We start from the raw sequence: 23,284 nt of genomic DNA on the forward strand, positions 1-23,284 counted from the left end.
GAAAGAAATTCTGATTTTCTGTATTTAAATCTCGAGATTTTAGATGCTGTAAATAAGTTTTTCATTCGTCTCTTGTCAGCATGCACAAAGATATATTACATGGAGACCTAGCTTGCGCGTGAACCGAAGCTGAAACAGACTGTATAGGAATATAACTCTTCGTTTTCAAACTTTGAAACTTCGCACGATAATTTAAAACCCTTCAATAAGCCTCTCCATAAGATTGCAAGAGATTCGAATCAGTGAAACCAAAGAAAACACAGTTACACCATTTGGGAACTAAGGCCTTTAATTATGGGTACTTCCCGTTTTAATTTTTTTTTCCAAAAAAACTATAAAAGAGAAACTTTTGAAACTTTGCATAAAAATAACAAACCAAATTCTACACATCTCATTAAAATTTCAAGAAATTTGAAGTAATACTTTCAGAATGAGCGCCAAAAAACTGTGTTGCTCCCATAGACGGTAGTGTTAAAAGCTGACTCCTTTGATTTTCTATTCAATAGCGCGTGAAGCCAAAGCGTGATCGAGTCGGCTGTGAAGAAAGTTTATTTTTCTTATTTCCGGCCCTATTCAATGGCCATGGAGGTGGGTCGATGCGTCGTCTGACTCTGAGTCTTTCAGAATCTATATCTGTAATTATTTCTTTTTAAAGTTATTTTAATTATAGCGGTAAGATTAAGTGATTTAAAAAGTACCATGGCATCTGTTAATTACGATGCAAAAGCGGAAGAACATCAATCTGTATTAATAATCGTTAAACCCATAGGTAAGTCCATTAGTCCAATAAATAGCCAAGGCTTAGCGTAAATGTTATTATGATTTTCGGATTTTGTTTGTTTACATTTTATATTTTAAATTTCTGCAATTAATTTAACCTTTAATTAATCCTTAATTTTTTAATTTAGGATCGGAAATTGCCACACCGGCATTCCAGAAGATTTTCGATCGCCTGTCTCGTATGAACTACGTTAAAGTTTTAGACAAACAAGCAGCGGGATGGCAAAGAGGAATATGGGTCAATTATCAACAAGATTATTCTCAAGACAATAATGAATGGGGGGATTTTCAAGCTCATCGCAAGGTTCTAGGGTTGATATCCGTTGGTAAGCTTGAATTTTATTTATATCAAGTCTTTCCCAGTTGAAATTGAATCATGCCATTTGTTAAGAGTGTTACTGTTTTGTTCGATGGAGTTCGTTCGTGGTTACTGTCTTTCGGCCGCGTCTAGTCTTAAATATTACTGTTACTGTACAATTTAGAAAATTTATTCGGCATGTGCGTGTTTCCCGAGGGACTGATCACTTGCGAAATCGGGTGTACAAACGCCCATTAAATCAGGTTTCCAACATCTTGAAATTTTGAATTCTTGGTTGAAATTTAAGTGGAAATCTTTGGAAATCTTGGTTGAAATTTTGAAATCTTGAATTTTTTGGAAATCTTAGTTGAAATCTTGAAATCTTTGTTGAAGTCTTTGGAAATATTTGTTGAAATCCTGAAATTTTTGGAAATATTTGTTGAAATCTTGAAATTTTTGGAAATATTTGTTGAAATCTTCAAATTTTTGGAAATATTTGTTGAAATCTTGAAATTTTTGGAAATATTTGTTGAAATCCTGAAATTTTTGGAAATATTTGTTGAAATTTTGAATTTTTTTGAAATATTTGTTGAAATCCTGAAATTTTTGGAAATCTTATTTGAAATTTTGAATTTTTTTGAAATATTTGTTGAAATCCTGAAATTTTTGGAAATCTTAGCTGAAATTTTGAATATTTTTGAAATATTTGTTGAAATCCTGAAATTTTTGGAAATCTTATTTGAAATTTTTGGAAATCTTATTTGAAATTTTGAATATTTTTGAAATATTTGTTGAAATCCTGAAATTTTTGGAAATCTTATTTGAAATTTTGAATATTTTTGAAATATTTGTTGAAATCCTGAAATTTTTGGAAATCTTAGCTGAAATTTTTGGAAATCTTAGTTGAAATTTTTGGAAATCTTAGTTGAAATTTTTGGAAATCTTAGTTGAAATTTTTGGAAATCTTAGTTGAAATTTTTGGAAATCTTAGTGGAAATCTTTGGAAATCTTAGTGGAAATCTTTGGAAATCTTAGTGGAAATTTTTGGAAATCTTAGTTGAAATTTTTGGAAATCTTATTTGAAATTTTGAATATTTTTGAAATATTTGTTGAAATCCTGAAATTTTTGGAAATCTTAGCTGAAATTTTTGGAAATCTTAGCTGAAATTTTTGGAAATCTTAGTTGAAATTTTTGGAAATCTTAGTTGAAATTTTTGGAAATCTTAGTTGAAATTTTTGGAAATTTTTCGAAATCTGTTGAAACCATAAAACTTCTATGGAAATTTTTAAAATTTTTCCAACTTTGTTTGAAATTTTACGAAATTTTGGTGAAATTCTTGGAAATTGTAAAAATTCCTGAAATTTTTCAAATCTTTCAAAATCCTTAGGAATTGGTTTTTTTGAAATCTGAAATCGAGTGTACAGATTTTTTGGAAGTGATCAGCCCCTCGGCCTCGGTGTTTCCATCCCCAGCGTCTTTAATGCTCCTCTTTGCTAAGCCTACCCTTCCCAATTGCTCTAAAACAGGCAAATGCTCGGACCCATCAAATTTGCAAACCCTTTGCAAAAATCACACGAAACTTCAAGAAGAGTACAACTCGACCCTTTACGATTCGAGATGTCTCGTATTTGGTTTAACTTCAAACAATAAAGGCGGTTCAAAATCGGGTCTAACTGATTTAGAAGAGGGAACTGGCTCCGAACCAGAACCAGTTCTGGCTCCGGACTCGGTCAACCTCGAGTTTGACGCTGATCCGTCAAAAGACACGGAAAGCGTCGTAACTGAAAGCGATATCAAGCTAGAATTTGATAACGCTGGTGGTGCGAATGAAACTACGTCTCCTCCTTCATCCGTCTCGGACCACCAGTCATCAACGTCACCCTATGACACAACGTCACCCAGCGATCCGTCCCCCGAAACTGAAGGCACGGATATGCCCTTAAGCGAAGCGAACGTCGTTAAGGGTTATTCCAGCCACGATTCCAGTTCCTCGGACTCGGAGAAGAGTCCGAAGCCACAGCGACATACCTTGTTACCAACGAAAATCGAGATGATTCCCGGGACGGGAACGTCCAGGGGGACGCCGTGCATTCAATACGCTAGTTTGGACGAATGCGAGAAATTGGAACTGGACGTTTACGAGTTTATTTCCTCCGTCTTTTTCGTTCTGGAATCGAAGAGGTTGTCTTACGTTGGACAGGATAAGCAGTTGAAGCAAGAGAAATATCCGTTGCTCAAAGCGCCTTATGAAAATAAGGATTTAGTCGGAGTTGACTTGGACACAAAGTAATTATACAAAATGAGTGGTCAGACTATGAGCGTTTTTGAGTCAAATATGTGACGTTTTTGAGAAAAATGCGAGTGGTGAAATGCGTTTTCACGTTATTGGGTAGGCAACCCCCTCTCTCGAACGACAGCTTATTCTGTATATACTCTAGCTGTTTCAGCATCGGTTGTCAGCACGCGCAAGCCTAGGTCTGTGTAACCTAGCTTTGTGCGTGCTGACAAGAGACAATAAACTTGAGGATCTTTAGGATTTAAAATATCCGCGTGTTTTTGGACTCGAGTGCATGCACGGACCTCTAGGCCTTAGTTTCAAACACGTGTGAAATTGCCTACAGCCTACACCAGAAGGGGATAATAGAGGAAGGATGACACTCTGTATCATCTTAATGCTTTAGTTATGTAACGTCATTCTTCCCAGGCGAGGGAGCCCTTTTAGTTTGCTTTCCCGCTCATCAAACTACAAATGGGTAACTCTCGCACCATAAGGTGAATTCAATAGTTGTTTGGCCCTAAATCCCCAGCAATCATCCCACAAACCTTGATTGTCTTGGGGTGGGACAAAAATGCACAAGCGCATGCATGCGTCTTGCCAAATATTTAAACGCTAATATAGTAATGATGAGGGAACTATTTATCGCGTATGTGATTCGGTTTAGTAACCTTGCTCTAAGTGTTCCGATGTTGGGAAGAGTGACGTTACACTCACCCAGCTTTGTGCTTGTACACTTCTCTCGAAGAGAAGTATTATATACTTCTGCCTACACGTATTTGAAACTAAGGCCTAGAGGTCCATGCACTCGAGCTTATAAACTCGCGGATATTTTAAATACTGAAGATCGTGAAGTTTTCTTGTCTCTTGTCAGCACGCACAAAGCTACGTTACATAGAAACCTAGCTTTGCGCGTGCTGACAACTGATGCTGTAACAGCTAGAGTTATACATAATAAGCTGTCGTCTGAGATAGGGAGTTGCCTATCCTGTAGAGTGAAAACATCCATGGTTTTTGCGTGAAATTTTGTCTCCCCTCCCCCCCTTTTTTTTCAAGGGACACGCCCTAAACAAGTTATGATTGTTTGGAGGCAAAATGTCATTGAAGTTACATTTCCTACCCAAAATTGCCCATAGAACCTCCCACTGTACACTCTCAGGTTCTACCAGATATGTTCCATAAGTTTGAAACTACCTATACTTCGTAATGCAAGAGACTTGTAGCTCGAGCTAGAAATTGACTACAATCGGTTTTGCAGTCCTTCTTCCTACAGGGTTCATACAAGCCTGGAAAACCGGGAAAACCTGGAAAAATCAGGGAAATAAATAGTTGACGAAAACCTCAGGGAAAACTCAGGGAAATTTCGAATTTTTAATAAAATTCAGGGAAATCAGGGGAATTTGCGTCAAACAGAGGCCGAGTAATTTAGCAAAATGTTCATAAACATCCCCTCCATAGGAATAGCATTACACCCATCTTTGGAGGCTCATAACTCTGGTTGTATTAGAGATACGGGGATGTCCTTTGAGTATGTTATAGTCCTTTTTGTCCCCCATCCAACCATACTAAAACCTTAGGGTTGTGACAAACAGGGGCCGAGTAATTAAGCGAAATGTTTTTAAACATTCCCTCCATAGGATTAACATTACGCTATACTTTGGAGGCTCGTAACTCTGGTTCTACTAGAGATACGGGGATGCCCTTTGAGTATGTTATAGCCCAATTTATCCCCCATCCAACCATACTAAAAACGTAGGGATACGACCAACGGGGGCCGAGTAATTAAGCAAAATGTTCATAAACATACCCTCCATAGGATTAACATTACACTAATCTTTGGAGGCTCATAACTCTGGTTCTACTAGAGATACAGGGATGTCCTTTGAGTATGTTATAGCCCTATTTGCCCCCCCCCTCCTTCGTTAACATTTGCTCCATAGGATACTCCATATTCGGGGAAAACCTTGAAAATTCAGGGAAGTAGGGTGGTGACGTCTAATTCGGTACACTTTTTTAAAAATCGGCTTAAATTTGTTTTGGGGGCTTCAATTCGGAGAAAACGAGGCCTAAAATATCAATGATTCATCGCGAATCCATTAAAAGTCATCCCGAGATTGTAGGAAAACATCCCGAGAAGATACGACAATAATTAGCAGAGTACCTAAATTAAGCATATTAAATTAATGGAAATTTTAGGGAATGTTACTGCCATGGCCTCAGCAAATAAGGTTTCGAGAACGACTGAGGAAAGGTACGCTCACTCACCCGATTTCAAACGAAAGTACCACTCCTTAGCTACAATTTATGACCCTTGGGAATATGGTAGAAAATATATTTCACTCACAATTCCTAATCAAAAAATATGTCCATTATGTCTAATTCGGAACGATTAAAAATACACCGCTTGCCCTCTTGATTACTACTACTAAACTCATCCTAACCTATAATTATGGTAATCGTGAACATCGTTAAGTACAAGACCAAACTTTTAAAGACTGTATAACACCAATAGCAGTCTATTCTTTCGCTTCGCGCCAAAACGCGGTATTTCCACCGCTACTTCGCGGCCTCTATCGGGTTAGGCGTCAACTAAAAACATTTTGACATTAGGCCGCGAGATTCAAACTCAAAGCCTTTTTAACTCGTTCTTTTAAACCATTATTAGTGCATTGTTTTTTCAAAATAAAGATTTATATTTATTAACCTCATTGAAAGTGAGTTTTCTGTTTTCTTAGCCTGTGTACCGAATTAAAACCACCCTGCTCGGATTTAAAACCACCCTTTACCAATTAAAACCACCCTTTACCAGTTAAAACCCCCCTTTACCAGTTAAAACCCCCCTTTACCAGTTATAACCCCCCTGTTCCGAATTAAAACCACCCTGTTCCGAATTAAAACCACCCTGTTCCGAATTAAAACCACCCTGTTCCGAATTAAAACCACCCTAGTTCCGAATTAAAACCACCCTAGTTCCGAATTAAAACCACCCTGTTCCGAATTAAAACCACCCTGTTCCGAATTAAAACCACCCTGTTCCGAATTAAAACCACCCTAGTTCCGAATTAAAACCACCCTAGTTCCGAATTAGATGCAATTGTTCCGAATACGACGTAACTACAAAGTTTGGGAAAAACCTATTTTCTCACTTAATAATTACATTAGAAAGATGAAAAGGGGCTTAAAATATGCGCAAAGGTTCGATCTACAAGTCTACAAACACAAATAATATCTGCAATTGCCGAAAATACGCTATATTATGTAATTTTAAAAAAGTGTTCTGAATTGGACGTCACCACCCTATATGGGGAAAAAACCTCAGGGAAATCTCAGGGAAATTTGTTTTCTAAAAGTTCTATGAACCCTGTCCTATATAGTCTGTAACTAAGCCTTTGAGAGTTCCTCATCAGGCGGCGATTTACCAGAATCTATGACCTACCTCATTCACTTCCTGACAAGCCCTCATTAACCAGTGACAAACTTATGGCCAACATATCTTATGAATAATAAGATTAGTAATAAGGGTTTAGTCACGTGGTTGGAAAATTGTTTTAACTTAATGTAATTGGCCCGGGTAAAATTCTTTTCCCAGAAATTTCAAGAAGAAATGTTTAGGTCGTATGAAGAAACACATTGGCGATATCTCCCTTCAAGTGGGTTTACCAGTTGAAGCTCTAACGATGTATTTAGGGGCCGTAGATACTTTAAAGTCGGCCAGTGATTGGTTATGGCTTGCATCGGCTTACGAAGGTCAATGCGCGGCCTCTATCGCTCTTTTGCATCCTCCTCAGAATAGAAGCCTAGCTCTACAGAGAAACGCCTCCGTTCCGTTACCAGAAAGGAATACAATGCCCAAAGCCCGAAATAGTTGTATGTTCTTGCTTTATTCAGGGTTGCCACGGGTCAGGGAAAACCTGGAAAAGCCAGGGAGTTTGAAAATGGGCCAAAAAGGTCGGGGAATTTAAAAATGGGCCAAAAAGGTCAGGGAATTTAAAAATGGGCCAAAAAGGTCAGGGAATTTAAAAATGGGCCAAAAAGGTCAGGGAATTTAAAAATGGGCCAAAAAGGTCAGGGAATTTAAAAATGGGCCAAAATGGTCAGGGAAAAGTCAATGAATTTAAAAATGGGCCAAAATGGTCAGGGAAAAGTCAATGAATTTAAAAATGGGCCAAAATTGTCAGGGAAAAGTCAGGGAATTTAAAAATGGGCCAAAATGGTCAGGGAAAAGTCAGGGAATTTAAAAATGGGCCAAAATGGTCAGGGAAAAGTCAGGGAATTTAAAAATGGGCCAAAATGGTCAGGGAAAAGTCAATGAATTTAAAAATGGGCCAAAATGGTCAGGGAAAAGTCAATGAATTTAAAAATGGGCCAAAATTGTCAGGGAAAAGTCAGGGAATTTAAAAATGGGCCAAAATGGTCAGGGAAAAGTCAGGGAATTTAAAAATGGGCCAAAATGGTCAGGGAATTTAAAAATGGGCCAAAATGGTCAGGGAAAAGTCAGGGAATTTAAAAATGGGCCAAAATGGTCAGGGAAAAGTCAATGAATTTAAAAATGGGCCAAAATGGTCAGGGAATTTAAAAATGGGCCAAAATGGTCAGGGAAAAGTCAATGAATTTAAAAATGGGCCAAAATGGTCAGGGAAAAGTCAATGAATTTAAAAATGGGCCAAAATGGTCAGGGAAAAGTCAATGAATTTAAAAATGGGCCAAAATTGTCAGGGAAAAGTCAGGGAATTTAAAAATGGGCCAAAATGGTCAGGGAAAAGTCAGGGAATTTAAAAATGGGCCAAAATGGTCAGGGAAAAGTCAATGAATTTAAAAATGGGCCAAAATGGTCAGGGAAAAGTCAATGAATTTAAAAATGGGCCAAAATTGTCAGGGAAAAGTCAGGGAATTTAAAAATGGGCCAAAATGGTCAGGGAAAAGTCAGGGAATTTAAAAATGGGCCAAAATGGTCAGGGAAAAGTCAATGAATTTAAAAATGGGCCAAAATGGTCAGGGAAAAGTCAGGGAATTTAAAAATGGGCCAAAATGGTCAGGGAATTTAAAAATGGGCCAAAATGGTCAGGGAAAAGTCAGGGAATTTAAAAATGGGCCAAAATGGGCCAAAATGGTCAGGGAAAAGTCAGGGAATTTAAAAATGGGCCAAAATGGTCAGGGAATTTAAAAATGGGCCAAAATGGTCAGGGAAAAGTCAGGGAATTTAAAAATGGGCCAAAATGGTCAGGGAAAAGTCAGGGAATTTAAAAATGGGCCAAAATGGTCAGGGAATTTAAAAATGGGCCAAAAAGGTCAGGGAATTTAAAAATGGGCCAAAAAGGTCAGGGAATTTAAAAATGGGCCAAAAAGGTCAGGGAATTTAAAAATGGGCCAAAATGGTCAGGGAAAAGTCAATGAATTTAAAAATGGGCCAAAATGGTCAGGGAAAAGTCAATGAATTTAAAAATGGGCCAAAATTGTCAGGGAAATGTCAGGGAATTTAAAAATGGGCCAAAATGGTCAGGGAAAAGTCAGGGAATTTAAAAATGGGCCAAAATGGTCAGGGAAAAGTCAATGAATTTAAAAATGGGCCAAAATTGTCAGGGAAAAGTCAATGAATTTAAAAATGGGCCAAAATTGTCAGGGAAAAGTCAGGGAATTTAAAAATGGGCCAAAATGGTCAGGGAAAAGTCAGGGAATTTAAAAATGGGCCAAAATGGTCAGGGAATTTAAAAATGGGCCAAAATGGTCAGGGAAAAGTCAGGGAATTTTAAAAAATTCAGCAAAGTCAGACTGTTATTTATAGTTAAAATGTTTCTTAATAATTTTGGTAGTACATTGGCCAATGTAGATCGAGTTTATTTTATTATAAACACTTAAAACGTGCTGTAAACATTTACACTTTCGCCCTAAAAGGTCAGGGAAAACCTGGTGGAAAAGTCAGGGAATTTGGTTCTGAAAATAACGTGGCAACCCAGTTATTGCGTTATCGTTAAACCATAAGAAAATAATATATTGCTTTCTATTTTGGACAGTTAACGTAACATTACCAAGCAGAAGTCTTCCTAGTGGACTAAACCCGTCAGACGTGAAAGCCTTGGGGAGGAATATGCTAACTCATAATGAAATCACCGAAAAATATAAAGAAGCTTTTGAATATTATTCCAAAGTATGTATTTAAGGCTTATAAATATTTTTGGCTAGTATTCCGGACTATTTAAGTCTATTATTGTGGGCATTCTTTGGGGCTTTTTGGGGTCATTATCGGGGGATATTTAGGGCCATTATCGGGGGCTATCTGGGGCCTTTGTCGGGGGCTACCTAGGGCCTTTGTCGGGGGCTACCTAGGGCCTTTGTCGGAGGCTACCTTGGGCCTTTGTCGGGGGCTACCTAGGGCCTTTTTCGGGGGCTACCTAGGGCCTTTTTCGGGGGCTACCTAGGGCCTTTGTCGGGGGCTATCTAGGGCCTTTGTCGGTGGTTTTTCAGGTCCATTTTGGGGGGTTTTTAGAGCCATTTTGGGGTTATTTAAACCTAGAATTCGCGAGTGTTTTATGTTAGTATTGGCTATAAAAATCTACCAGCTATGTGTGACCACTATAATCACTGTCCATGGCTGCACCAAGCAGTATTGTCAATAATGTGTGACAATTTCAGACTAAGAATACATTTTACATTGGAATTGAATGTTGCATCAAAGCAGCGAGAGTTCATGTCTTATTAGAGGTAAATTAACCTTGTAAATCAGTAGGATTTACTTGCGGTATTATACCAAGATTAAAAATATAATTATTTCTATTTAAAGCGCCATATCACAGCGGCTTATTTTGTTCAGAACATTGTTTTTTCAAACTTACAACAAACGGAGGAAGATAAGGTAAGAGTATTTTTAGTCAAGTCTGAATAGGTCTTTAGAGTTTGAACAGGGTTGCCACGGGTCAGGGAGAACCTGGAAAGGTCAAGGAAAAGTCAGGGAATTTGATTTTAGTTGGTGAAATTTTTGGGGATAAGTCTTTATTGAAAGAGTAATGAAAGTTTCTCCTCATCTCATCTCTTCTTAACACAGAAAACTCTAGAGCAATCCTTAAAAATGCTGTTTAGAATTGTTTTTGTGTGAAGTAAATGCTCTCTTGGACTGTTATTTATAGTTAAAATGTTTCTTATTCATTTTGGTGCAACAAATACATTGGAAAACTTAATGTAGATCGAGTTTATTTAATTATAAGCACTTAAAACGTGCTGTAAACATTTACACTTTCGGTTATGGAAAATCTCAGAAAAAGGTCAGGGAAAATCTCAGAAAAAGGTCAGGGAAAATCCCAGGAAAGGTCAGGGAAAATCTCAGAAAAAGGTCGGGGAAAATCTCAGAAAAAGGTCAGGGAAAATCTCAGAAAAAGGTCGGGGAAAATCTCAGAAAAAGGTCGGGGAAAATCTCAGGAAAAGGTCAGGGAAAATCTCAGAAAAAGGTCAGGGAAAATCTCAGGAAAAGGTCAGGGAAAATCTCAGGAAAAGGTCAGGGAAAATCTCAGAAAAAGCTCAGGGAAAATCTCAGGAAAAGGTCAGGGAAAATCTCAGGAAAAAGGTCAGGGAAAATCTCAGGAAAAAGGTCAGGGAAAATCTCAGAAAAAGCTCAGGGAAAATCTCAGAAAAAGGTCAGGGAAAATCTCAGAAAAAGGTCAGGGAAAATCTCAGAAAAAGGTCAGGGAAAATCTCAGAAAAAGCTCAGGGAAAATCTCAGAAAAAGCTCAGGGAAAATCTCAGAAAAAGCTCAGGGAATTTCGTTCTGAAAATTCCGTGGGAACCCTGTTAGAGTTTGAAATTTGTACGCGTTTTAACAGATAGTGTTTAATAAAGTTTAGTTATTGATTTTGATATTATTTTGTTAGGCCATTTCATGAGTTAATAATTAATTTTTAATTGAAATTAACTTATTTATATATTGCGCGTTAATTTTTGCAGTTAAAATGGTTTTGCACTTTATCTGAGCTCTATACTGAACTTGGGTTTCATCGTAAAGCGGCTTTCTTTAAATGGATTGCCGCAACTCGTTACGGAGCTCTCCCAGTTGACGATACAAATGCCAGTAAAGTAAGGCAATTAAATGCTTAACGCGGCAATTATGTTAATTTAAATATAATTAAATGTAATTAAATTTAATTTGATTGAACTTTTCCAGCCTTATCACCTTATTCTGGAAACTTTTGATGGTTACCAATTGTCGTTAGATCCAAAGGAATTTTGTAATGGTAAACATTGCTTTAATTACTTGAAAATGTTGCTGGCTTTCTTGTATTTATGACGTCATTGCGGGTAAAAATCTAAAATCTAGACATTTGCAAATATTTGGGAAAATATCACGATTTTAAAATGTGTAATTAAAGGGCGGGTTTGCAAAAAATATTTGAAATACGTCAGAGACACTTGACGTGACTGAGATGTGTGATTCAAAGAAACATAGCGTAACAATTTGACGGAAACATAGCGTAACAATTTGACGACAGGGTTCATACAAACCAGGAAAAATCAGGGAAATAAATAGTTGACAAAAACCTCAGGGACAAATCCGGGAAATTTCGAATTTTTAGTAAAATTCAGGGAAATCAGGGAAATTTGCATCAAACAGGAGCCGAGTAATTAAGCAAAATGTTCGTAAACAAACAACCCCCTCCATAGGAGTAGCATTACACGAAACTTTGGAGGCTCGTAACTCTGGTTATGTTAGAGATACGGCGATGTCCTTTGAGTATGATATAGTCCTACTTGCCCCTCCCCGTCCTTCGTTAACATTTGCTCCATAGGATACTCCATATACGGGAAAAACCTTGAAATCTCAGGGAAATTTGTTTTCCAAAAGTTGTATGAACCCTGGGCGAAAAACAAGGACTAGGCAGGGTTGGCAAAAACCCGGAAAAAACTAGTTTTTGCCGGGACACGTGGAAAAAAACCGGCAAAAACGGAAAAAACTGGCAAAAACTAAATTCATGGTTACAAAGTGGTAAACTAGCGAGTTTTAAGTGCATTTTCGTGATGTTTGTTATTGTTATGTTACAAACAGGGTTGGCAAAAATCCGGCAAAAACTAGTTTTTGCCGGGACACGTGGCAAAAACGGAAAAAACCGGCAAAAAGTGGCAAAAACCTTTTTCCTATTGAAATGATAATTAGAAATGCTAGCTTTGGCTTTGTATTTGTCATTCGTGTTATTATATGTCTTCCAACAGCTAATATGTCTCAATCTTAATCAGTTTTATAACATTTATTGTGTTTTAAACGTTCGAGCTAAATCCACTTTAAACTTACAACTTATGAAATTTTGGTCACATTCCAATGATCATGGTTGCTTCGCATTTGATAACTAAACAATAATTTTTAAGCAGTTTCTATTTAATCTGTTTCGAAAACTCAAAATTAGCCAGTTGAAAAAAATAGTGTTGAGCGAAAAATAAGGACTGATTTTTCATTTATTTGTATAACAAAGCCAAAACGTTCATTGCCACGCGGTTTTTTTCTCCATTTTATACTGAGAATGTAACCCACTTCATAAGCCTATACAATTATGGTAGAATTTTGGACGTTTTATTTTCATTTCAAATCCGAATTTTTTTATTTTTAAAATTTAGTTTGTTATTTCCACATAAAGTGGAAAAACCGCGGCAAAAAGGTTTTTGCCGCGCGGTTTTTACCTGGAAAAAACCGCGGCAAAAACTAGTTTTTGCCGCCCGGTTTTTTCCACCCCTGGCAAAAACGTGCCAACCCTGGTTACAAAAATAACAATAGTATTTTTAATTTTTAAATTTGAGGTGGTTATTACTCTATTAAATTTTTAGTATTCAAATTTGCCAGGTTTTTCGCGAATATTTAACGAATAATTAGTCAAATACTTTACATAGCAACTGGAAAAAAACCTTAAAAAGTGGAAAAAACCGCGGAAAAATTAGTTTTTGGCACCCGGATTTTACCAGGTTAAAACCGCGGTTTTTTCCACCCCTGGCAAAAACTTCCCAACCCTGGGACTAGGAGTCCAAAATTATTTCGAGTACTCGTTTCTTCGAAATCGAGTACTCTAAAATGCGATTACGTGGTTTTACTTTGGTTTTACCAGACAAATATTAGTTTCGAAACGATTAATCGTCTTCCAAATACACAACCGTCTAGCAGTACATTTTTTTAAAAAACCAATGAATGCTGAAAAATTACGTTACTTACGCACGCAATTCATCTGAACTTTTTAAAGATGGCGTCAATGGTTGGCCACGTGTTCAGATTCAAGTTTTGCTCGAGCTAATAGCGGCCGCGAAAAGAATGAAGAATCAACCGTTGGCCGTTCGCCATACTAGTTTTCTTCTATTCACTATGTTCAATCATTTGTCACCGGCCGAGAGGAAAGATTATTGTTCACAGTTGGAAGCTCTTGCGGCGAAGTGCGAAGGAGGACCCGTTCCTTTGGCTCTCGATTCCGGCTTGATCATTCCTCCCGTTAATTTACTCAATTTGCCGCTAGTCAAGTAGGTATTTCATATATGATCATCATGTTCTTTCATCCCAGTCTTCCTATAGGCATAATTCATATGAAATCCTTTATTGAATGTCTAATTTCGTGTTTTTGGCTCTATCTTATATTCACCCTAATTTCATGAAATATAGTAAATGTATTAAAATGTAACATTTTCGGGCTGATGGCTATAAAGATGTAACATTTTCGGGCTGATGGCTATAAAGATGTAACATTTTCGGGCCGATGGTATAAAAATGTAACATTTTTGGGTTGATGGTATAAAAATGTAACATTTTTGGGCTGATGGTATAAAAATGTAACATTTTTGGGCGGATGCTCTAAAAATGTAACATTTTTGGGCTGATGGTATAAAATTGTAACATTTTTGGGCGGTTGCTATAAAAATGTAACATTTTTGGACGGTTGCTATAGAAATGTAACTTTTGGACGGATGCTATAAAAATTTAACATTTTTGGGCTGATGCTGTAAAAATTTAACATTTTTGGGCTGTTGCTATAAAAATTTAACATTTTTTGGGCTGATGCTATAAAAATTTAACATTTTTGAGCTGATACTATAAAAATTTAATATTTTTGGGTGGATGCTATAAAAAGTAAAAATTTGTAGAGTAATGCTATAAAAATCCGATAAACGTTAAGGAATTTTATGATTACCCGAAAGCCAAAATCTCTACCAGCACAGGACTGCATGCAAGGGGTCCGACATTCCCAAAAAAGTGTACTTGATTTCGCGATTTCGTCAAAGATTTCGTGATTTCTTCTATGATTTCGCGATTTCGTCAAAGATTTCGTGATTTCTTCTATGATTTCGCGATTTCGTCAAAGATTTCGTGATTTCTTCTATGATTTCGCGATTTCGTCAAAGATTTCGTGATTTCTTCTATGATTTCGCGATTTCGTCAAAGATTTCGTGATTTCTTCTATGATTTCGCGATTTCGTCAAAGATTTCGTGATTTCTTCTATGATTTCGCGATTTCGTCAAAGATTTCGTGATTTCTTCTATGATTTCGCGATTTCGTCAAAGATTTCGTGATTTCTTCTATGATTTCGCGATTTCGTCTTCGACATCGTGATTTCTTCTATGATTTCGCGATTTCGTCTTCGATATCGTGATTTCTTCAAAGCATTCGTGATTATGCGTACACGATAGCGCGTACTCTTCTCGAGAAAAATGTCGGACCCTTTGGCTACATGGGATCCTTGTAATAACTGAATAATCACGGTGTTCCTTTTTGTCAGATCTATGAAGCTGCAAAGTTTAGCCCCTCATTTGCGACCAGTCAAACTGCAATCGAGGAAACTGACCCCTCAGGCCGATAAAATGGGTCCCTTCATTTTCTCACCCTTAATGATGAACAGAGAACCTAATACTAAAACAAACAAATTAGGTTTGTTAATGAAATTTCATTTCATTTTATTTTATAAATTTAATTAAGTCCTCGTCAGGGGTCAGGGGTTAGGGTTTATAATTGGATTTCATTTTTATTTTAGATTTTAAATGGGTGGAAGGAGATGTCTGTGAAGTTTCATTGCAAGTGTACAATCCATTGCCGTTTGAGTTACGAGTCTCACATATGGTAAGTCTTACCATATCTCAGTGTAATTAGTTACGTGCCAATTGTACTATTGGTAAACCAGGGTAACAGGGTTCGTATGGAACCTGAATAATTCAGGGATTTATAAAATGGGTTAAAAAGTCAGGGATATAAGGGTTTCTTCCTAAAAAGTTAAGTATTTTGTTTCTTATATCAAACCATGATTGCTTGGTGTAATTATGAAGTGGCCTCTGGTAAACACGTACTTAAAATGGTCCCAGGGATATTGGCAAAATTTGGCCAGCGATATGATTGTGGCGAGGGGGTAGACGCTCAGGATCTCTGTGTACACCTGAGTTCAAAAGAGTTGACAGTGCATTGAGTTCAAAGCCTTCGGACATAACAGTTCAGCTTTGACAGTGCATTGAGTTCAAAGCCTTCGGAACTCAGAGTTCAGCTTTGACAGTGCATTGAGTTCAAAGCATCCTTCGGAACTCACAGTTCAGATTTGACAGTGCATTGAGTTCAAAGCCTTCGGAACTCACAGTTCAGCTTTGGCAGTGCATTGAGTTCAAAGCCTTCGGAACTCACAGTTCAGCTTTGACAGTGCATTGAGTTCAAAGCATCCTTCGGAACTCACAGTTCAGCTTTGACAGTGCATTGAGTTCAAAGCCTTCGGAACTCAGAGTTCAGCTTTGACAGTGCATTGAGTTCAAAGCATCCTTCGGAACTCACAGTTCAGCATTGACAGTGCATTGAGTTCAAAGCCTTCGGAACTCAGAGTTCAGCTTTGACAGTGCATTGAGTTCAAAGCCTTCGGAACTCACAGTTCAGCTTTGACAGTGCATTGAGTTCAAAGCATCCTTCGGAACTCAGAGTTCAGCTTTGACAGTGCATTGAGTTCAAAGCATCCTTCGGAACTCAGAGTTCAGCTTTGACAGTGCATTGAGTTCAAAGCCTTCGGAACTCACAGTTCAGCTTTGGCAGTGCATTGAGTTCAAAGCCTTCGGAACTCACAGTTCAGCTTTGACAGTGCATTGAGTTCAAAGCATCCTTCGGAACTCAGAGTTCAGCTTTGACAGTGCATTGAGTTCAAAGCATCCTTCGGAACTCACAGTTCAGCTTTGACAGTGCATTGAGTTCAAAGCATCCTTCGGAACTCACAGTTCAGCTTTGACAGTGCATTGAGTTCAAAGCATCCTTCGGAACTCACAGTTCAGCTTTGACAGTGCATTGAGTTCAAAGCCTTTGGAACTCACAGTTCAGCTTCGATAGTGCATTGAGTTCAAAGCATCCTTCGGAACTCACAGTTCAGCTTTAACAGTACATTTAGTTCAAGACATATTGTACACCTGAGTTCTGGAGTGTCCACCCCCTCCCATTGTGGCATGTCTAATAAATTATAAACGTCTTGGTTTGGACCAAGGTCGAAAAAACAAACGATAAAAGTGAGGTTTATGAATTGACTGAAGGTTCAGATATTGCAATTTTTCTTTAATTATTTTTATTAATTTAATCCTTAATCACCATTTAATTCAATCAACTGATTTTACTGTTAATCTATACATATTGTCTCGCATAAAATCGGAGATTGCAGTACGGTATGAATGATAGCTGAGAACTTAAGGCTTAATTGCTTTTTATTAAAACTTGAAAAGGCACACCCTGAATAGTTACTTGTTAATTTATGAGTGTTACGAAAAGTAACTTCATTGTAGTTTTAAGTAATTGGAGGGGAAAGATCACGAAAAACCCCATGTTAGTCCCCATGGGAAATCTTTTACCTCTCCGTGTGACAAGCACGGAGAAGTATTACGCTGGACGTGTCTGTGTGTCTGTCACCACGTTCGCAGCTGGCAAATTTGAGCAAACGTATATGCAATATTCGGACCGCGTTCACAGTTACCAGAAAGCAATATTTGCTTCTACTCCATTATCATCGTTAAGCTAGATTCCCACTCGACCGAAAAAAACCCGGCGGAAATCACACAGCCAACGGTAGAAATTTTAACTTACGCCGGCGTCCGGCGGTAGACCGTTCACACTACGACTGAATTTTCAGTTTGGCGGTAGATATTTTTGGGTCACGTGACAGATTTGAGTTGTTTCCACAACATCTATTTCACACTCTGAATTGCTATCTTTGTCCCCTTGTCGCTTAGATTGTAAAATAAGGGATATTTTCTAACCTCCTCAGTAAAGTCTTCCTTATTAACATCTTATCTCTTTTTAGTTTTACTTTCGTAAGTTTAATTTTTATTCTTTCTTGGTGGTATGTTTCCAATAAGCCTTGGTCAACCACAAAAAATGGCGGCTATCAATCGATCTCGCGTGTGCGTGCGCTCTTGAAATTTATGACGTTGTCAGTGGGATAATTTCGTTGGCTGAGACACCGGCGTAACGCCGAACACGACCGAAAAAATAGAACACAACTTACGCCCGACAGAACGGTAATTCCGTCGGACTCGGCGTAAAGATTTTTCGGTCGAACCCCTTTCTGCCGGGTTTCCGTCGTGTTTTCCGTCGAGTGGGAATCTAGCTTTAAGGTTAAGATGTACGCGGCGATTGGCTAGGGTTACGAGAAACGTCTAGCCTACCAATTGTAAAGCTTCCATCAATTCTTCACGCAATTGCGGGTTTTCTTATCATTTATTGTGAATTAATCGCCTTATATACCCTAAATTGCCAAAGATTGTTAAAGAGGCATACGCTAGAATTGAAACGTTAACAATAGCTTTGTTTAAAATTATTTTAGGAATAACGTTTCTTAAAACAACGTAACTAGAATTAAGGTACATTACTGATGATTAAAATATTAATTATATAATTAATTAAATTATATTTATTTAAATATTTAAGAAAAACCTCTTAATTGGGTAGATGGCCCTCGTCTCGACTCGGAGAGGCCTTTATTTTGCTTTCCCAACCTGTTTTTACGTTTCATTTTAGGGTTTAATGGCGGACGCGGTTGCTTTTGAAAGTTTCCCGGCTTGCCTGTCCCTTCCGTCCGAGTCTGGTCCTTACCCCGTAAATTTATTGGGTACCCCTCGGGCCTCGGGCGAATTGCACATCCTGGGTTACACAACACACGTTTTGGGTGTCAAGAGCAACTGCAAACTTAAAGAATTAAAAGCCATCAAGGAGAACTCTTTTATCATCGACGTCATACCCTGTTTACCGCAACTTCAACTTTCAACCTCGTTGCCAAAATCAAGCGTCTTTTCTAGTCTGGGTGATACCAGTCATGTTGTTATGAATGCGGCTGTTTCCCTGTATTCTGGTGAAAGGTCAGTGTGTTTTATGTGTTAATTTGGACAGGCCAATAGTTCATGAAAAGTACAGTGTTGAGTTTTAATGTTTGAAATTATATCTCATGTGGTAATATCTTGTGGAGTTGAAGGGGATAGTGTTGGAAAGACTTGGGGGCGGTGCTAGCAGGGCCAGAAATAAGTAAAATTTCCTATAGGACATGTGTCCAGTGATGCCCCCTTTAACTGGAAAAATTATAGGACATTGTCCAGTGGAGTGTGCAAAAATACTGTCGCATTTTTGTAGTTAAACCAACAAAACTACGGAAACTTTATTGGTCAAAATGTCCAGTGACCGCCTTAGTTTTAAAAAGAATTATGGGGGGACATTTTATTATTTTATTGGACAATGTCCAGTGTCCTGTGCTTATTTCCGGCTCCGGGTGCTAGTATGAAGGGCAGTAAGCGGGTGAAGCTAATGTGCAAGAAAATTAAGCAGGGAACTTTTTTGGTGACTCAACTCATGCAGTTTATATTCATACGATCCAGCTATAGTTGATTCAACTCGAGTTGATCCATATCAAGCTTAGTCAATAAGTTCAGGAGTTCATAATAACCCCCCTTCGGGGGGAAGTATGAAACTGGCCATAGAGCTAATGGTAAAAATCGCGAACAACAAGATTCTGTCGTTGCGCATAGAAAGGATTAGCCGGTTTATGGACATACAACCTTACAGTATATCGTAGTGGTATCTATGCTCCTTGGTTTGCGTTCCAAAACTTCCCTTGGCTGGGATCTCCGTCGGAAAGAAAAATGGCGATATGGTGGACGTAAAAACACGTTGCAATTCTTATATTAAAGATACTGCGAATAAATTAGTCCAAACCGTTTTAATTTAACCACGGAATTCTCACTTACACATATCACAACAAAACATCATTGACGATCGTTTAAATGTTTTGTAGAAAACTAGAAACCCCGACTAAAAGCCAACTTCTTAGTCAAGGCTTAATTTACACCGTTCCGACAGAAGCAGACGTGAGCCATTTTCGCTCCCAAAATCACAAGATAAAAATAGTGCTAAAGCGGAAGTGTGTAAGTTAATGCGCGTGGGCGCTAAAAATGGGGTAACTATTTCTTTGGGAGTTAAGCGGTGTATGAATCCGCTGAGCTTTACGGCGAAACCTTGTTGTTACAGGCTTTTTATCCAGTTTCGTACTTCGGGTTATTATGAACTCCTGATAAGTTGGATCGTCTGAAATAGACTTTAGTCGAATGGTTAATATTTACTGGCCATTTCATGAACTTTCTTATAATGTGATTATAAATTGAGTTTTATATTGCCATGGGACACATTTGGGAGGGAGGGGGGCAATTCTCCAACTTTTTAAGCGAGTTATCGCGAGTGATGACTATCGTCATAAGGGTGGGTGTCAACCTTGTGCCGTCTATGAGAGCGCGATTTGTAAATAGGTGATTAGTCATAGGTGTCATAAAACCTTGAACGAAAAGTGGAGAATGTCTCGCGAATTCGCCTCGTGCTATTAAAAAACAAGGTGGCCAAGTTAAAATTTTACCGTTTTTAATTATCACGAGAGTGATAACTTAGTAATAGAGTTAAGCAGGTCGATAAGTTATCGCTTGCTTTTTAAACGGAGGGTGAAGTAGAAAATCAAGTGTTACTCTATCGATTCTTCTACTAATTATAAGACCAGTCTGCATAGTGAAACATTCAGGAAATATCAGCTCCGAATGATTTTAAAATTCAAATTAGCTTTCGATTTAAAGAATAATTTGAAGTATCCCCCTCCGACCAATCGCCTAACGCGCCCTGCCTTTTTATTAATAAAATTCTGTGGCACGCTCCATGTCGAATGAAATTTATCGCGAGATTTGATAAAATATGCGCGCGATGCGACAATCGTGGCGCGAGACACGGAGCGTGCCACGAGAATTTTGTTAACAAAATGGCAGGGCGTTACGCGATTGGTCGGAGGGGGATACTTCTAATTATTCTTAAAATCGGAAGCTAATTTGAATGTTAAAATCATTCGGAGGTATTTCCTGAATGTTTCACTGTGCAGACTGGTCTTATAATTAGAAGAGGAATCGATATAAAATAACTTGATTTTCCACTTCACCCTCCCTTTAACCGAAGACGGTAAATTTTAACTTGGCCACCTTGTTTTTTATTAGCACGAGGGGAATTAACGAGACATCCTCCGATTTTCGTTCAAGGTTTGATGACACATAAGACTAATCACCAATTTAGATATCGCGCTCTCATAGAGGGCACGAGGTTGACACCAACCCTTTAGACGATAGTGATAACTCGCTTAAAAAGTTAGAGAATTGCCCTCATTTATTGTTTTGTTGGTTTATGGAAAAACCTGTGTGTAGGTCTATATTATAATGAGTTTCATATTTTTGAAAATTACTAGTCGCGAATGTAATGTTACATTGAAGAATATTGGCAAAGAATCTGTTGAGAAAGTTGATATTACGCTTCAAACGAAATTAGGCAAAGGTAATTAACTTAGTTAAGGGTAATGAAGTTCGTATTTTCAACCCTTGAAACAAATTAATTGTTAATAAAAAAACAGATGTGGAGCCTCATTTCTTTTCATGGAGCAAGGAAAATTTGGACACTCAACTGCCCATAGAACCTGGTCATTCCGCTAGTTTCACTTTGTATATTCATGCCGTTACTGGTTTCGTTCAATTGCCAGGTAAAGTGTGCGATGTGGTTATAACAGAGCTGCATGCCGCTTCTTTGAAGTTTATTTTCGCTTTTTGTTTAACTAGGCCTAATTAACAGTAAAACGTGTTCTGCGTTTAATTTACCATTAGAGATTTAACGCTTAAACGTGTTCTGGACTTAATTTCTTTAAGGAAGTTAACAGAAAAACGTCTTCTACGATTTATTTACATTTGGAAATTAACGGAAAAACATGTTTTGCGGTTTATATACGTTTGGAAATTAACGGAAAAACATGTTTTGTGGTTTATATACGTTTGGAAATTAACAGAAAAACTTGTTTTGCGCTTTATTTACGTTTGGAAATGAACAGATAAACGTGTTCTGCGCTTTATTTCCGTTTTGGAAATGAACACATAAACGTGTTCTGCGCTTTATTTCCGTTTTGTAAATTAACGGAGAAATGTGTTCTGCGCTTTATTTCCGTTTGGAAATTAACGTAGACACTTGTGCGCTTTATTTCTGTTTTGGAAACTAACAGAGAAACTTGTTTTGCGCTTTATTTACGTTTGGAAATGAACAGAAAAACATGTTCTGCGTTTTTTTCGTTTGGAAATGAACAGAAAAACATGTTCTGCGTTTTTTTTCGTTTGGAAATGAACAGAAAAACATGTTCTGCGTTTTTTTTCGTTTGGAAATGAATAGAAAAACATGTTCTGCGTTTTTTTTCCGTTTGGAAATGAACAGAAAAACATGTTCTGCGTTTTTTCCGTTTGGAAATGAACAGAAAAACATGTTCTGCGTTTTTTTTTCGTTTGGAAATGAACTGAAAAACATGTTCTGCGTTTTTTTTCCGTTTGGAAATGAACTGAAAAACATGTTCTGCGTTTTTTTTTCGTTTGGAAATGAACTGAAAAACATGTTCTGCGTTTTTTTTCCGTTTGGAAATGAACTGAAAAACATGTTTTGCGCTTTACGTTTAGAAATGAGCAGGAAAACATGTTCTGCGTTTTCTTTCCGTTTGGAAATGAACAGAAAAACATGTTCTGCGCTTTATTTTGGTTTGGAAATTATCAGAAAAACATGTTCTGCGCTTTATTTCCGTTTGGAAATGAACAGATAAACGTATTGTGCACTTTATTTCCGTTTTGGAAATTAACGGATAAACTTGTTCTGCGCTTTTTTTCGTTTAGAAATTAACGGAAAAACATGTTCTGCGCTTTATTTCGTTTAGAAATTAACGGAAAAAATGTTCTGCGCTTTATTTCGGTTTCGGTAATTAACGGATAAACGTGTTCTGGACTTTATTTTCAATTTGGAAATTAATAGGAAAACGTTTCGGTATGAAAATTAGTAGTAAAACTTGTTACGTATTTTCTTTGGTTTTGGAAATTAACAGAAAATTGCGTTCTGCACTTTAATTTCGTTGAGTTCAAATTTCGAGTTAAGCCTAGCCTATGCTCGTACACTTTACGCGTATTTGCGCTAATGTTCTCATAGTTATTGAACTCGCTTGCTCCTTGATACAAAGTCCATATTTTGAACTTAGTAATTGAACGCCAATCTTGAACAATTAATTGATTCATTGGAAACGATTTAACGTAATATATTTCAGAAGGTAAGTCGAGTAACAAAAAAGAGAAAGTCACTCGGTCAACACCATCAGGTTCACCGGCAAATAGTCCTAGATATCGGAAGCGGTCATCCGATGTGGTTAGTCCTGAGCCCTCTTCTGTCAAGGTATCTATCCATTTACATCATTTTATTTTTACAAAAATTCAAGTACAGTCTGGCAATTTAAAAATAGGCCGAAATTGTTAGGATGATTTTAAAAATAGGTCGAAATTGTTAGGATGATCTAAAAATAGGTCAAAATTGTTAGGATGATTTAAAAAGAGGTCAAAATTGTTAGGATGATTTAAAAAGAGGTCAAAATTGTTCGGATGATTTAAAAATAGGTC

At 37.5% G+C, this 23,284-nt stretch overlaps 1 protein-coding gene across 1 annotated transcript in view; it reads left to right on the forward strand.

Moving 5' to 3' along the window:
- Positions 1–563: 563 nt before the first annotated feature.
- The window catches only part of brun (trafficking protein particle complex subunit brun), a 28,386-nt gene continuing 5,665 nt past the window's right edge, over positions 564–23,284 (forward strand). Inside the window, exons 1-16 of the mRNA XM_089851552.1 lie at positions 564–769; positions 909–1,106; positions 2,606–3,365; positions 6,944–7,221; positions 9,366–9,499; positions 9,985–10,053; positions 10,133–10,204; positions 11,287–11,415; positions 11,504–11,573; positions 13,560–13,830; positions 15,082–15,230; positions 15,334–15,419; positions 18,327–18,664; positions 21,067–21,152; positions 21,229–21,354; positions 22,939–23,063. Of these exons, the coding sequence (XP_089707678.1) occupies positions 700–769; positions 909–1,106; positions 2,606–3,365; positions 6,944–7,221; positions 9,366–9,499; positions 9,985–10,053; positions 10,133–10,204; positions 11,287–11,415; positions 11,504–11,573; positions 13,560–13,830; positions 15,082–15,230; positions 15,334–15,419; positions 18,327–18,664; positions 21,067–21,152; positions 21,229–21,354; positions 22,939–23,063 (2,961 nt within the window). The 5' untranslated portion in view covers positions 564–699. The remainder of the gene's footprint in view (positions 770–908; positions 1,107–2,605; positions 3,366–6,943; positions 7,222–9,365; positions 9,500–9,984; positions 10,054–10,132; positions 10,205–11,286; positions 11,416–11,503; positions 11,574–13,559; positions 13,831–15,081; positions 15,231–15,333; positions 15,420–18,326; positions 18,665–21,066; positions 21,153–21,228; positions 21,355–22,938; positions 23,064–23,284) is intronic.

The sequence above is a fragment of the Phalangium opilio genome, unplaced genomic scaffold (assembly GCF_054372755.1).
Source record: "Phalangium opilio isolate 3A_F unplaced genomic scaffold, DU_Popi_V2 ptg000105l_1, whole genome shotgun sequence".
NCBI classification, from domain to species: Eukaryota; Metazoa; Arthropoda; class Arachnida; order Opiliones; family Phalangiidae; genus Phalangium; species Phalangium opilio.